At 45.2% G+C, this 14886-nt stretch overlaps 1 gene segment (V, D, J or C); it reads right to left on the bottom strand.

The window, feature by feature from the left end:
• Positions 1-8213: 8213 nt before the first annotated feature.
• LOC118498339 lies at positions 8214-8740 on the bottom strand. The segment is given in 2 exon segments: positions 8214-8513; positions 8615-8740. Coding segments are annotated over 2 exon segments (342 nt in total).
• Between the last annotated feature and the right edge of the window lie 6146 nt (positions 8741-14886).

Raw genomic sequence — 14886 nt, forward strand, 5'->3', positions numbered from 1 at the left:
CTTCTCTTAGAAGATTTAATTTGAGAATACTGGTTTGCTTGAATGTTCTATTTGCTTCAGAACTTTGTTTTTGTTTCTGTTTTGAAAGGGGCATCTCAGTCTCAGTCTTGAAATGTTTTGCTAAACCTCTGGTAAATGGAATGAGATCTCTAATGCTGTTACATCATAAGGATTCTACTCGGGAAGATTTTAAATTGCTTGTTTAAAGAGGGAAAGAGATCATATTCCCCTCTCAGACAGTAAAAGGTTCAGGAAGAAAAACAATGTGAAAATGTTCTTTAATCACTATGAACTCCCTTCTGGGGGCTCAGAAACTGCTTTGGTCCTGGGAACAAGCACTGTCACTTCTGGTGTCTCCTCCCTCCCTCTTCCCCAGCCTCCCTGAAGTCGTCAAGGTCACTATATAATGAGACAGCTCACTTCGAGCACATTCAGGAAATGCAGTGATCACCAAGAATAAAAAATGCAAATGCATTTGCCAGTGGAGAAAAAAACTGTTTCTGAAAGCTGTGAAATGTGTTCATAAAGTTGTCAATCTAAAACATACTAATTACTTATGTTGTTGTTACTGAAAGTTGAGATTTTTAAGTGGGAAAATATAGGTTTTGGTAAAGAAAGGTATAAAATTATAGCATTATATCTTGAAAATAATATAGGATTGAATGTGGGTCATTCTAAAGTTGGTTATGCCTGGACAAGTTTAAAGGGTAAACTAAAGTGGGCTAGAAGAGTTGAAGAAGGGTTTTGTAAGTCCAAGTGGGTTTGTGTAAACCAAAGAGGGTTTGTGCAAGCTGAAGGGTGATTGTGTAAGGGAAAAGGAAAAATTAAAAAAGAATCATAGAAGTGATAGAAAAGAAAGAGAAATATGAAATTAAGGTAGTGAAGGACTGTGAAGGAGAAGGGTAAGAAGGAATAAAGGAAAAGGATGTGTGCCACTTTCATGTGCAGCATGGGAAGGAAGGGCATTGGAGTAACTTAGAAAGAAGGGAAGCAGAAGTAGAAAAAATGAGAGGGAAAAATAAGCACCTGGGTTTTTGAAACCCTGCAGATTCTAAAACTAGTAGCTACCAGGTCCAGAGAACAACAAGGCAGTTAACTCTCTGCTCAAGATCATTACAACTTGCAGAAACAGCAAGGGAGCCTGTCTTTCCAAGCACAGGAAAAAAAGGCGGCACTTTTAAAACCCTGGCTTTTCTCAGACTATGCTGCTGGGAGCCTAGTTCGCACTGCTCCCTGCCCATTAGAACCAGACAACCAAGTTTTGGGAACCACCCTAATCTCTTTTAAGGACAAAAACTAAGAGAAGAAGAAACACCCAATTAACTTCACAGAAGTGCCTCTCCCTGTTAACAAGAGCCGAGCTAAGTCTTGTCAATCAAGTAATTCAAACTAGACAGTTAACCCCAAAATGTGTATTATGAATGGCTGTTCATCCCTCACCAGCCACAAAGGAATGCTGATTTATTAACTTATGGAGGAGGGTATGCTGGAATTTCCCCCTCCAGAAGGACCCTTGGAGCAGCCAGCAAAGAGGGTGAAGCCATATCATAGAAAAAGCTACCCGACTCCATGACCCACCTCCATCCCACTGGATTTCCCTGATCTGGTAAGAAATAGTATGGGTGATGAAGATGCTCTTGTCACTCGCCAACAACTCACTTGCGCCACAGGCTTCTCTAGGTTGTGGTCCACCCCCCTGAAGCGGAACTCCAGTCAGCACTCATGGGAGGAGGTCCAACATCACTAGTGAGGGGCCTTTACTTTCAATCTCAAGGGACATCTAGCAACTCCAGCTAGAGCTTCATCAGAAACTCCAGGACACTAAGCAACTCACTGAGCAGGAGGTCTTTTACACCTTGCATAATAATTACAATAACACAATCCAAAGACTTGGTTTGAAGGACTGAATTTGCATGTCTGGGTCATGGGGACTATGGGATGGTCCTAATCATTGTGGGCTTTTGTGTTTTGAAATGCATATCCAAATTGTTTTCCAGGGATTGTGTAAGTGATTGTCCAGAGAACTTATCCCTGTCTTAGGAGAGAGCTAGAGCTTCCACAGATCAGGTGTTGATGGACCCTGAACCTGGAATCAAATTTTGCTTGTAGGAAACTCTTCTTATAAGTTGGGAGGGACTATGGTCAGGTACCCTGCCTTTCTGGGACCTCTGTTGGGACGTCTATTCTATTGAACACAATCAATGCATAAGTCTGGGTTAGGGGATCACCTGTCATGAGACACATTGGAATTCGATGAGAGGACAGCCTCGCCTTACTGAGCATAAGAAGAAATGGTGGACTAGATGAATAGGTGACACTTTAAAATCCTCATGCAACTTTCAGACAGATGAAAAATGTTCACTAGCACTTTCCTAATTTTCTAACATTCTTAATGTATAATAAATTCTGTCATCATATGAATTGGAAGTATATTCTCTGTATAGGATTGTCTTTTAATTCCTTTAGTGGAATTTTTGGTGGTCTGGTAGAACAGATACAATTCTTTTGAATAAAGGTCAATTCGTCACTGTTTTAATGATTTTTTTCTGCGGCATGTTTCTACAAAAATCCCCAGATACTGCCCAGGTTACATCGCCATTGTTCATTTATTACAGCAGCCATAGGGATGACAACAGGTTGTGGTATCAGGAGGGGAGGGTTGGTGCAGAAAAATTACCCACAATGTGGGAGTGACTTTGGAACTGGGTCAGCTGTAGGTGCTGGATTTTGTTTGAGTCACACACAGGAATATGTTCCATGTTCATGAACTGAGTGTAACTAGACATATGAGTGTGAAGAAATTTCAACTGAAGACCCAGAAGGAGGCACAGGGCATGATAGAGAGTATATTATCTTAGAGAACACCTAAGTAATTATAAACACAGGTTGCTTAGAAAGAGAAACTCTAGAACTATACAGGTAAAGATTAAGAGAAATAAGGAACATGTTATAGCACCTGGGTGGAAAGGAGGCTCCTTGCTACCCACATACATATTTTCACAGTGCCTATTAAATAAGGTAACACTATCAGAGGTGCAGGTAATCAGACTTGGACCTCTTTGGTATTTTTACTGACCTGGTCACACACTGACTCTTCCAAGCTGCATGATTCACTGGGGCTCCATTTATGAAACCTCTCAGCACTTACAGGGAAGAGAGAGCATCCCTGCCTGGAGGAGCCACAGTGTGTCTGGAAGAGGAGAGGTAGTTTCAAAGGACCAATATCCCTGTCTCATCCCATCATAATCATCATATTTTTCACCTTCATCATCATTTGCTTTCTAATAGTCATGCATTTCATTTTCTATGCATGCAGTGGTTGTCCACACATAATGACTCCTTATCTCATGTGTGCCCATGTATTTTATAGATGTTAGATGGAATAGGTAGTGAGACTCTACTTGCCTTCATGTTTCACTGCTGACAACTGATGGGTCTTTCCTGCCTCTTCTCCATCTGCTCCAACATGGGAAATCTGATAAGAATCTGAGGTCTCCCCTTAGACATCAACAGGGGATTGAAATGATGCACACCACTCTAATCAGAAGTCGCCTCTCCCACCACATTGAAAAATAAAGCTCTGAGCCAGTTTCCTCTGCTGCTTCTGTCAAAGTTTGTCTGGCTTGTTCCAACCTTCCCAGTTATTCCACTTAGTTCACCATGTTCCCTGTACTGATTCAAGTTAACAGTTGTGTGTTCTAGTGGGAATACTTGTACACACTCTGCTTTATGAAACCATTAGGCCCTGGTTCTTCAAGGAAGCTGGACCACAATATGTGTATTTTCGTTTACATTTACATGATGCTCTCATTATTACTCTGAGTCATCCAAAAGTCCCATGAGTTGGGGTTGCGGCAGCAGACACAAGAGAGCTGCTTTCTTAACTAAGCCTGGTCTGCATGCTGAGCACCAGGGTGCCCAGGACAGGAGAAGACTTCTGCCCCAGCTCCAGATTTCAGGACACAGGTGGGAAGGGGTTAATTTTCTCTCTTTTACTATTTGCTCTAGTCAGTCCCTCAGTGGAGTGGAGGGTGCCCACCCATATTGGTGAAATCAGCCTTTCTGAGACACCAGTTCACAGGCCTGGATCACCTGTAAGCAAACTATGTGCAAACCAAGAAGTGACTTTCAGCCAAGTCTTCAGACAGCTTATGATCCAGTCAAACGAATACCAAAACCAACTGTCACAACAAAGCTATTTAAGGGAAAACTTCCAAGTCAGAGATCACATGTGTCTGCTAGTGTGTTTAGATAGAGGAGAAGCATCCACTTAGACTCATTGTGGTGAGTCTAAGTTGCTTTCTTAGGTATCCACATGTTGAATATCACATAGAGAGGAAGGTCCTGGGCCAGAGATGAAACTAAGCCTTCATTAAACTGCAAGTTTCCTGGTCCTGCAGAACTCATAGGTCCTGGGCTCCCCCTGTTGGTTGAAGCCCCTCCTGCCACAGGATTGTGTCAGGGTTCACACTGATGTGCCCTCTCTGTGTCTCCCATGCTATAATGCAGGACTGTGCTCTTGACTCTCATTTGCAGATAGGCAGTGCTTTTCAAATCATCTCTTTACATGGTGAAAGTGTCTTTCACTGATGCAGTGCATTCTGTAGTGTGATGGTTAGCTTTATTTTTAATAACACTTATCCACTGCAGTCTCCTTCTTGGATGCTGGCTGATCCAGGTTATATAATAGTCTCTGAAACTGAATCCAAAGCATTTACAGCAGAGTCTCAGAGAACCCCAGGCTGTCTCAGGTGTCCCCCAGCTCCAACTCATATTGTACATCTTCAGACTGGATATTCTCATTAGGAGGGGCATACACACAGAGAAACTCAAATCCCCAGATTCTTCATAATGCTACATGTAAAAGCATCAGAATAAGTGCCCATCTCAGCCCAAAGTTCATCTTGTTTCCTCTGTGATAATTGCAACAATGAATGCAAACTGCAGAGCCCTGGAGCCTGGGGCTGCTCTCTCAGAGGTGCAGGGGCAGTGGTGGGGGTTGGTTTGTCAGCACATGAAGCACACCACTTGCACGTGCTTCTCCACTTATGGACAGAGAAGTGAATAATCTAGATGAGGATCCCACTGGGATCAGAGGGACAAGCACCTCCATTGTGATGGTGGGAATTTTATATGAGGCTGGTTAGTCTGCATGCTGTACAGTTATTATTGTTTTTGCTAATTTCTACCATCTGGCACTTTTACACAATTTAATTTACAGTAATAGTCCACTCACACTGTGTTTCATGGTATTCGGCTCAGAATAAATTCTCTGTGCAACCTTGTCTACGAGTCAACACACACAGAGAGGTTGTAGGGTAGGTGGAGGGAGTCTGGCTTCATCACCCAGGTGCCTGGGTAGCTAAAGGAAGCAGTGCCCCCATGGCCTTGGAGCGGCCTGATAACTAATGTTCTCATAGCCTTGAGACTGTGTCTAATAAACTGTTCCCATCACATGAAGTGGGCTCACATGCACAGAATTAAGTTATGTTATGTAATGTTCTGGCATCTTATCAGTGTGGTTCCCCTCTAGTACTTAAACAGGTGAGGACTCCATGCTGGAGGTGATGATGAGATACACAGAAGGGCACAGGTACCAGCATGGGTGGCACGCTGGGAGCAAGGGCCATGATATGAGACATGCAGATAGACATGCATCTTGTAGCTTGCAAAGGTGGCCCACCCAAGAATAAAGGCATGCTGGGCATCCCAATGGCTCAGTTAATATTGTTTCACCTGCATGAATACCATGGACCTGTCGAGCCTGGAAGGGTTGAAGGGAAGATGCAGATGAACACAGAGGTCCACCTGCATCTTCAGCCTCTGGGTCTTAGGTCAGTGGTCACTGCAAGAGCTTATCTTTGTGATTTCAAGACAGAGTTTCTGTTCATTATATGTCTGTGCACTGAGAGAGTCCATCAGAATCAAGAAAAAGAGTGAGAAGAAGCAATAAACACATGTCATGCATTTGAATCCCCCTGGACACCCTCTGTGCACAGTCACATTCCCCTCTTCCCCCAATGACTTACCAACTGTGACATCAAGTGACTGAGGTGCACACAGCACAATAATGATTATTCAGGAAGGGGTTACTATTATCCAAATGCCACATTGTCATTATTACATATAACCTCTGGGAAGGTTGAAAATATGACATGATTAGTTTAAAAGATAAAATCTAAATGTACCCTCAAATCCCTTTGGCCAATGCTCCTCCTGAGTGCTGTTAATCTCCACACCTTCAAGAACATCAGCCATGCCCTGTGATGGACTCTAAATCCATCACACTATATCCATCACCTCCATTAAATCCTGGACCTGGATCCATGATGATGTGGTAAATACTGAAATAGTTCATAGACTATATCCACTTCTATTGCTGTCTTCCTTCTACATGTGCTTAGGAGTCTCCTATCACCTTCTATTAAGAGAATTTGTCTGTGGAAGAAAACGCCAGAAAAAAAAATTCCCATGAACATCACTGGAAGGACACTCATGCTGTGCCTTTTAAAGAAAATATGACAGCAAATCTCCAGGGAGTCAGCCCTTGTGGTCAGGTTACACTGCAATCCTAATCCACTCTGGGTGCTGTAACAAACTACTGTGGGCTGGTTCATTGCCAAGAACAGACATGTATCTCTCACAGATCTGGAGGTAGGGTGCCAAACAACAGATGCTGGCAGATTTGATGTGTGGTAAGAACCTGATTACTACTTGGCTGTTTGTTCGCTGTGATCTCAGAGTGTGGTTGGGGCAAAGGAGCTCCCTGACTCCTCTGTTATAAAGGCCCTAATGCTGTTCAGAAGAGCTCCACCTTAGGACCATCACTTGTCCCAAGGCCCCGCCTCTTAATATCACCCATGGGCCTCTGGTTTTAACATGTGAGCTTTTGAATGACAAAAGCACAATCTCATAGAAACAACAAATGAATCAAATAACAACTCCACCCAGGTGGAAAGCTACATCAGTAGAGCTCCCCACATAGGATGGCCATAATCCTGTGGACGGGTCTAACCTTTGGGAGCAGAAACCAGACCCACGTCTCTCAGAACAAGCTGACGACCTTGGAGAGTGGACAGGTTACATGCTAGAATGGGACTAAGATGCCATGTAATGTATTATTATTTTCATTATTGCTTACATATAACCATCACCCTCATTTTCTAGGGACCGAAATAATTTTCTACCCATAATGGTTGGTGGCTCAGTGTTCTCACTCATGTCCCCTAGGTGTTCTTTGAAATAAGGACCAAGGCTCAAGTGTTTTATGGCTGATGCTGACATTAGTTAAAGTAAAGCATTCTCTCTCCTCCTGTGCACACCTGAGGAATCTGATATAGAAGTAGAGATTCTCCCTAGTTTGATGCAGGTCGGAGAAGGAAACCACACAAACCACTCCTGTGAGCAGGACCCTGCTCAGGGGTGAACAATAAAAGCTGGACCAGGCCCCTTATCTGATATGATGCAGCCACCCATGGAATGCTGAAAGGTCCTACCTGATCTCAACAGACTCCTCAATGAAGGGACAAACTTTTCCATAGCCCCTCTGTGTGTGTGACATCATCACCCTGCACATCCACACCATGGTGTGGTGGGGGTCCCTCTATGTCCCCATGATGCCAACTTCTACTGATGTCATGGATGTGCAATTAAGGCAATGACTTCCACCCCTGTTTCTTTACTCCCCTGTAGAACTGGGTTCCTACAACTCTGGTGCCCATTGTCCAGAAAGCATGGTCCTGCTGATGGTCAGCTTGGACACTCAGCTGCACAGGGATGGGCTGCTTGTTGTTCCCAGTAGAGCCTCTGGATGGAATCAGCTGATTTGAGTCAGGAGATTTGATCATTAGTTGATGTTTCATTAGAGTAAGAGAACACATGTATGTGACTCCTTGACTTTGGAGCATGTGAGAGACTTTTCCTCCTCTGACAACAAGCCTCTGTAACTCAGATACTGGAGGTGTCAGCACAGAAGCATGAAGGGAGGTAGGCTCCCAGAGGGAAACTGCTGTGTGGGGAGTCAACCCCACACCTGCCCGAAAACCAGCCCTTGCACTGCATCTGCAGCTGCTCCCAACCTGGTCCCTGTGCTCAGTGTGCCCTGAGCGCCCCCTGGTGTCCTGAGCTCCTCCAGGAGCCCAGTCCTCTTGTCTCCTTCAAGGCAGTTTGTGTCTGGGCTAACAATGACTTCCCCTCACTGTGCCACTCGCACAGTAATTAATACACGGTTGTGTCCTCAGCTCTCAGGTTGTTCATTTGCAGGTAGACCGTGTTCTTACCATCATCTCTGGAGATGGTGAATCGGCCTTTCACAGAATTGGCATAGTATGTGCTACCACTATCATACCTAATGTATGAGACCCATTCTAGCCCCTTCCCTGGAGCCTGGCGGACCCAGTCCATATCATAGTTAGTGAAGGTGAGTCCAGAGGCCAGGCAAGAGAGTTTGAGGGAACCCCCAGTCTTCACAAAGCCTCCCCCAGACTCCACCAGCTGCACATCACACTGGACACCTGCAAACACAGGGATGTTGGTTAGGAAACTGTCACCCTCTAACTTTTCTCTCAGTCGTGTCCACTAGCATGATTTGTGTCTGTCATTCTCCATAAATTACCTCTTAAAATAGCAACAAGGAAAATCCAGCTGAGCCCAAACTCCATGGTGAGTGGTCTGTATTCTGTCCTGAGCACAGACTTTGAAGACCTGGGAATCCTGGGCTGGGATCCTGTCCCAGAGCTGCAGGGTCAGGGCTGGGCTGCTTTTCATGAGCAGAGGGGCCCCATTTGCATGCCTTCTTGCTATATATGGAGCTCTGGTTTTAGACGAAAAGATGAACTACATGGTCCCAGAGTGTGACATCGAAGTATCAAGATGGTGCGTGAGCTAGAAGAGTAAATTCCCATAAAATAGAGTGATTTAGCATGTGTGATGCCTTTGAACTTCCTTTGAAATAAACTCACCAAGAGGATTCGATACTCACAAGCAAAAGGAGAATTAAAAGAGCAGGAGGTGGTTGTTCACTTCAGAGGAAGTTCCAATTGACCGTGTTTCCCCTACAAGGCAATCGGAGTATGAATTAAGAACAGAGGATGACCCTAGAGCATGTGGATCCAGTGTTGCATGATGTGGAGCATCTGTGTGTGTCACTGGAGACAGGAGAATAAACCCTACACAGAAGCAGACTGTGCTCCCAGGTCATGTTCATAGAATGGAATGTGGTCCTAAATGTGCAGCAGCATCACTGCCTCCTTTTGTTTTTAGTCACTAGACGCTGCAGCAAAACCTGATTCAAATAATTGGACATAGAAGAAACTCAGTCATGATGAGATCTGCTTTGTTGAAGACGTAGGAAGCAATTGAATAGTGTGTTGACGTTTTAGGAGTTTGATAATGGAAATCTTGATGAAACCACTAATAGAAAATGGTTGATTTAAATGAAATAATAATTGATAGGAAGAACACAATTTGTATTTATCCATTGATTATGGGATGGATAAGTCATTTAAAACACTTCCCAATACTGGATCTGGTGGATCTAACTTTATGTTAAAACTGTTCATCATTGCTGGCTCAGCCTGATGCTCACTCTCAGGATCTGTGTTTACATGCACATGTGAAGTGGCTGTAATCAGAGAGCAGGAGAGGGAGGAGATTAGTCCTGGTTCTTCTGTAGTTAATTTCAGAAGAGCCATCTCCTCTTTTTCTCTCTGCCCCTATTCATGTCTGCATGAGTTTCATGGGAAACTGTAACTAGAGTCGTACTTGATGGGTGTCCACTGAACTTGAACCTGATGCCCTGAATGTATCAAGGTGAAATATAGGAAAAGGGACTCCATGCGTGGGTGCTGAATTCCTAGGGCCAGTAAATGAACCTCATTTCAGCTGACACACTTGCTCTCACCTCCAGATTCTGCAAGAATAGATGTGTATAGATGGCAGTGCCAGGTGTGTGATCGGTTCAGTTGTCATAGGAACATAGTGCAGGTTGGATGTGGGGCTATTATTGTTGAATGTGTCCCTACACTGTATCCTACTGTGTGCTGACATTAATAGTGGTCAAGGGAGCCCTGGATGGCGTAGCTCAGTGGATGGAGCACGGGCTGGGAACTAAAGTGTCCCAGGTTCGATTCCCAGCCAGGGTACATCCCTGGGTTGCAGGCCATAACCCCCAGCAACCGCACATTGATGTTTCTCCCCCGCCCCCCGCTCTCTCTCTCTCTCTCTCTCTCTCTCTCTCTCTCTCTCTCTCTCTCTCCCCTCCCTCCCCTCCCTAAAATGGATGAATAAAATCTTTAAAAAAAAGAATAAAGATTCAAAAAAAAAAAAAGTGGTCAAGGGACAGTGACACTCACAGGGCTGTGGTCTCAGGTGAGGATACTTCTTAGAATCTCACCCTAAGGGAGGACTGAAGGAACACTGAGGTGTCAAAGACTGTGCTGGATCCTGAAACACCTGCCAACCTTCTACTTTGCTGCTACAGCACCATCTCTGTGATGCTTGATCAGAGTCAAGAACCTATATTTTTTCTTGACTTTAAAGTACTCTCATTTTCCCAAACACATTCCATGTTTGAGGCATAGGGGAGTGTCCTTGAACTTTCTATGAGACACTACAGTTCAATCCCAAAGCTGACCACACCAAGGATTCCCAGATGACACCTCCATGAACACTCCTCATTTCAAGGACAAGGAGGCTCCCAATGTGCCCCAAGCACAATCACAGTAAACTACAGGGATCCCCTCAGGAGCATCTTCCCAGACACTTCCTTGCAGTGCATCTGGCTCCCCAAGCATCTGACATGCATGTGGCAGCATCCTTCCTGGTCTCAGATATTGACTGTGTGGGAGGAAGGTAGGAGGCTCATCATGCTGTCATCTCCTCATCCCCGAACAACTTCCCTATCTCTCAGGGGTTTTGACACACTCAGGATGTGAGCCCTGGAACTGTGTCTATTCCACAGGAATATACAGCCATTTTGTCATTGTTCGGGCTACTCAGCTCTCTGTAGGCTGTGCTCAGTTACTTGTCTGTAACCATGGTGACTCTGCTGTGGACCTTCGGTGTGTGCTTTGTTTCATTACCTTCAGCATCATTTTGTCCCTTCTACTCAAGCCCTTGTTCTGGGGACTGCCATACCCAGTGCATCCAGTAGCTGGTGAAGGTGTATCCAGAAGTCTTACAGGAGACCTTCACTGCGGATCTAGGCTTCCTAGGTCAGCCCCCAACTGTACCATCTGCATTTGGGCATGGATGCCTGTGGAGAGGAAGCAAGAGTGGGTGGAAACACCCCTGCCTGGTATCTGAAGCTGTAACCCCTGCCAAGGCAAAGGCTGAGGGAATGACCTTGGACCATAAGCCAGCAAGAAGACAAAAGCTTATCCCCATGGCAGGGGCACTGCTTCTGCTCCTTTTACTTCACCCTGCCTGGCCCCCAATGCTTGGTCAGTTAGCAAATGACGGGTAAGATTCCCCAAGGTGGGAACAGCCTAAGATAGGCACAATCATGTGGGAGGCCCCCAAGAAAGGACTTGGGGGGCTACAGCAAAAGGGGGTGATGGACCCTTGTCCCTCAGCTTTGACATAGCCTGAGTCCTCATTGTCTGGGAGAAAATCTCCTTGTCTCTTGGTTGTCTTAGTTCCCTTGCTCCACCTAATCCTGAAACAATGACAGGGTGGTGCTGCCCTGTGCTGGAAAGGGCAGGTTCCCCGGGTGATCAGGCCTAAGAAAGAATATATAAAATCCTCTGAAACCTGCTTTGTTTAGAATGTTCTCAATTGAATGATAAGGGTCCAAGGAAGAAGTAAGTTTGTTCCTCAGAGTTTTACAGGTCTTTGACCCTGACTCAAAATAGGCCCTCAGACTTCCTTGTTATCTATTGTTTGATCCTTACTTCCTGGCAATGAGTAATGAGCTTTACCTGCATTCTTATGCAAACGAACCCAATAAAAAGCCTGGTTGGGCAGGAGAACTAGGCACTCTCCCTTAGGGGCGCTCTCCCCTAGGGAGGGTGGCCATGGTGCTCCCCACTAGAGAGAGTGGCCATTCTGTTCCTACTTCCCCACAGGACCTGGTTGTCTCTGTGTATGTTTTTTTTTTTTTTCTTATTTGTCAATGAGCCATCCACAACATTTTGTGGTCACTGCAGGACAGTGATTGTGTCAAGGTCCCCTCCACAAGCCAGGTTCTGGGGAGCCCTTATCTGTAGCCACTGCCTCCAGGAAGAGAGCTCTCCATTTCCAGTCCATGGGGAAGGGCTGTGCCATCAGGATGTCTGTATTCTGTAGGGAAGGGTGTGGGTGTGGGTGATGCTCTCAGGTCACAGAGATACCTACATTCAACTTAAACTACTTATTCTGATTTGCATATGTGTGTGGAATAGTGTTTCATAGCTGAAGTCCTAATCTCACCTGAGAGAAGGCAGAGAACACAGAGACCTTGCTGAGTGGGAGTCTGATGGACCAAGTCTTAATTCAGATGTGAGGATGTGTGTCACCTGGATGGTCCCTGAGCTCTGTGTAGACACAGTTTCTCCCAATGAGGGACCACCCCCCATGGGGCATACCCCTCATTCTAAATCCACCTTTCAGTGACACAGAAACCATCTGCACCAGTCTGACCTTGATAATTGAATGTCTTTTTACTAGGCCATTGTCTTCAAAATTATCCACATAATGAGGTAGTTAAATAATCCCTATGTTTATTTCCTTAGAATTCAGATATAGAGAAGTCAAACATACCCTTATTGACTGTGGTTCTCAGGTCTTATGGACTTTAGTAAATGCTCTAATGGAATCAGGTATTTACAGTCACCTCATGCCCAACTCTGTTGGACTAAATGAAGACACAGGGCCTCACAGACAATATCTCACCAGCTCCCTCTGCACCTGATTCTGAAGCAGCCACCCTGAGCTCATGGGGCTTGTGTGACCCCTGCTACCCAGGCTTCACACTGCAGAGGACAGCACTGTCTGGACTCACAGGATAAGGACTTATCAGTGACTCTAGTGCAGAATTGAAGACTAAGCCCTGATTACAAGAAAGATTGGTTTATTTAACCTAATTGATTCTGTCTAAAAAACTGATTGATTGTCTGTACTACGGAAGCCTCCTTCCCCCCTCACTGTAATTTGAGTATTTGAGGTTACATAGGGGAAGAGGAGCAGCAGGTCAATGTGCATTTGGGCAGGAATAATATGATAACCAGACACTTTCAGTGTGATTTTAATTTCCCCTGATAGTCTGAGTCAATGGCCCCCGGCTGAACCAGAATGCCTTTGATAGGAATACTGGATTTCCCTAAGATTAGACTGACTGTTCCAGGGGGTAGAGGTCCCCAGACACCAGTGGGAGATACAATTAGTTGATCCTGTTCCTTTAAGATGAGCTTGTTGTTGGTGGCCAAGTCCAGCCCTGTGTTTTTGTGGGTGGCTGCACGAAGGTCATAAACTGCATGTCTTTAATTCCCTGATACTGATTGCTGTTCTGAAAGCTCCAACTGGGGTTGGGGGCACTGGAGCTGGTGTCCCCTTGGAAGTTCCCCTTAATCGGCTGGCTGTTTTTGCAAATTTGCAGTGGAGTTCCTCTGCCCAATATCTGCCATAGTGACAGCGCAGCAATCCCTGGGGTGAAACTTGCCATTTCCTATGCCCCCTTTCAGAGTGGATGGACATCCCTTGTGCAGGTGGCTGTGCTTTCTACAGTTATAACACTTCGAAATCCCCTTGATTGCAGCAGCAAACAGGGAGTTTTTATCCTGCTCTGTGCCAACATCTTGGCTAGCCTTGATAAACTTGCTGTTGCCTCTGGGGTAACTTGCAGGGGTCCTATACTGACCCTGCAGTCTTTGTTAGCATTTTCATAAGCTAGTTGCTATAAAAGAGTCTTGGCTGCTTTATGATTATCAATTTGCTGTTCAGTGGCTTCCTGGAGGAAATCAATAAAGTTGATATATGCCTGTGTACCCCCCCCCCCCGATGGATATTGATGAAGGAAGACATTTCCTTGGCCTGAGAATCAGGCACAGCCTTCATGGCTCTGAAAGTGGTTTGAGCACTTCACGTAAAAGCTTGATGATCAAGTCTGCCTTAATCTGCAGTGGTAGCAAATAACCAGACCCAGGCAGCATAGGGAGGATGACAGGATTATTCAGTTGTGCATTTTTGGCTACTTGGTTACCGTCTCTCAGAGAATATTCTAAATGCCAGACTGTAAGTTGAACAGGGGTTAAGACTGTCCTGGCCAGGGCAATCCAGTCACAGGGGCTACTTTATAGCTGTCCGTGATGGCTTGAAATAGCTCACTAGCATAAGGAGATTGAAGCCCATTTTTTAATGCTCTTCTTAAGTCCTTGCAAAGAGAAAAGGGAAGTGACTCATGAAAATTTCTCTGACCCTTGAGTATAATGGGGATGGCAGAATTGCATCTAAATCCCCAGCCTCCGTGGCCTGCTAAAGGCACTGATGTATGGCCCTGACAGGATATCATTCTGATTTTACTGTCTTTCTTGCTGGTGACACAACCTAACAGGAAGGACACTCCCAGACGTAAAGTATGGAGCGATGGCTATGAGGCAGGTCCTCCTTTGGGGCTGCAGGCGGAATTTCCATGGCTGGTTCTTCTACTACATCATATATGACTTCCTCCTCTGAACTAGACCCCTCATCCTCCCCTGTGACTAGCTCCAGTGCCTTAGCCCATGTAGGCATGAGACCAGTCCTGACTAGTCCACAAGTTAGTAAGTTCTGAACTCCAAAAGGAACACCACTGCCCTGTAAAGATTTTAGCTTGTTTATTGCCTTTTCCCAAACTTCAATATCTAAGGTTCCCTTGTCAGGAAAAGCAGGGTAGCATTCCTTTATAGTTTGTAAAATCTGGATGAGATGCTG

The sequence above is a fragment of the Phyllostomus discolor genome, chromosome 15 (assembly GCF_004126475.2).
Source record: "Phyllostomus discolor isolate MPI-MPIP mPhyDis1 chromosome 15, mPhyDis1.pri.v3, whole genome shotgun sequence".
NCBI classification, from domain to species: domain Eukaryota; kingdom Metazoa; phylum Chordata; class Mammalia; order Chiroptera; family Phyllostomidae; genus Phyllostomus; species Phyllostomus discolor.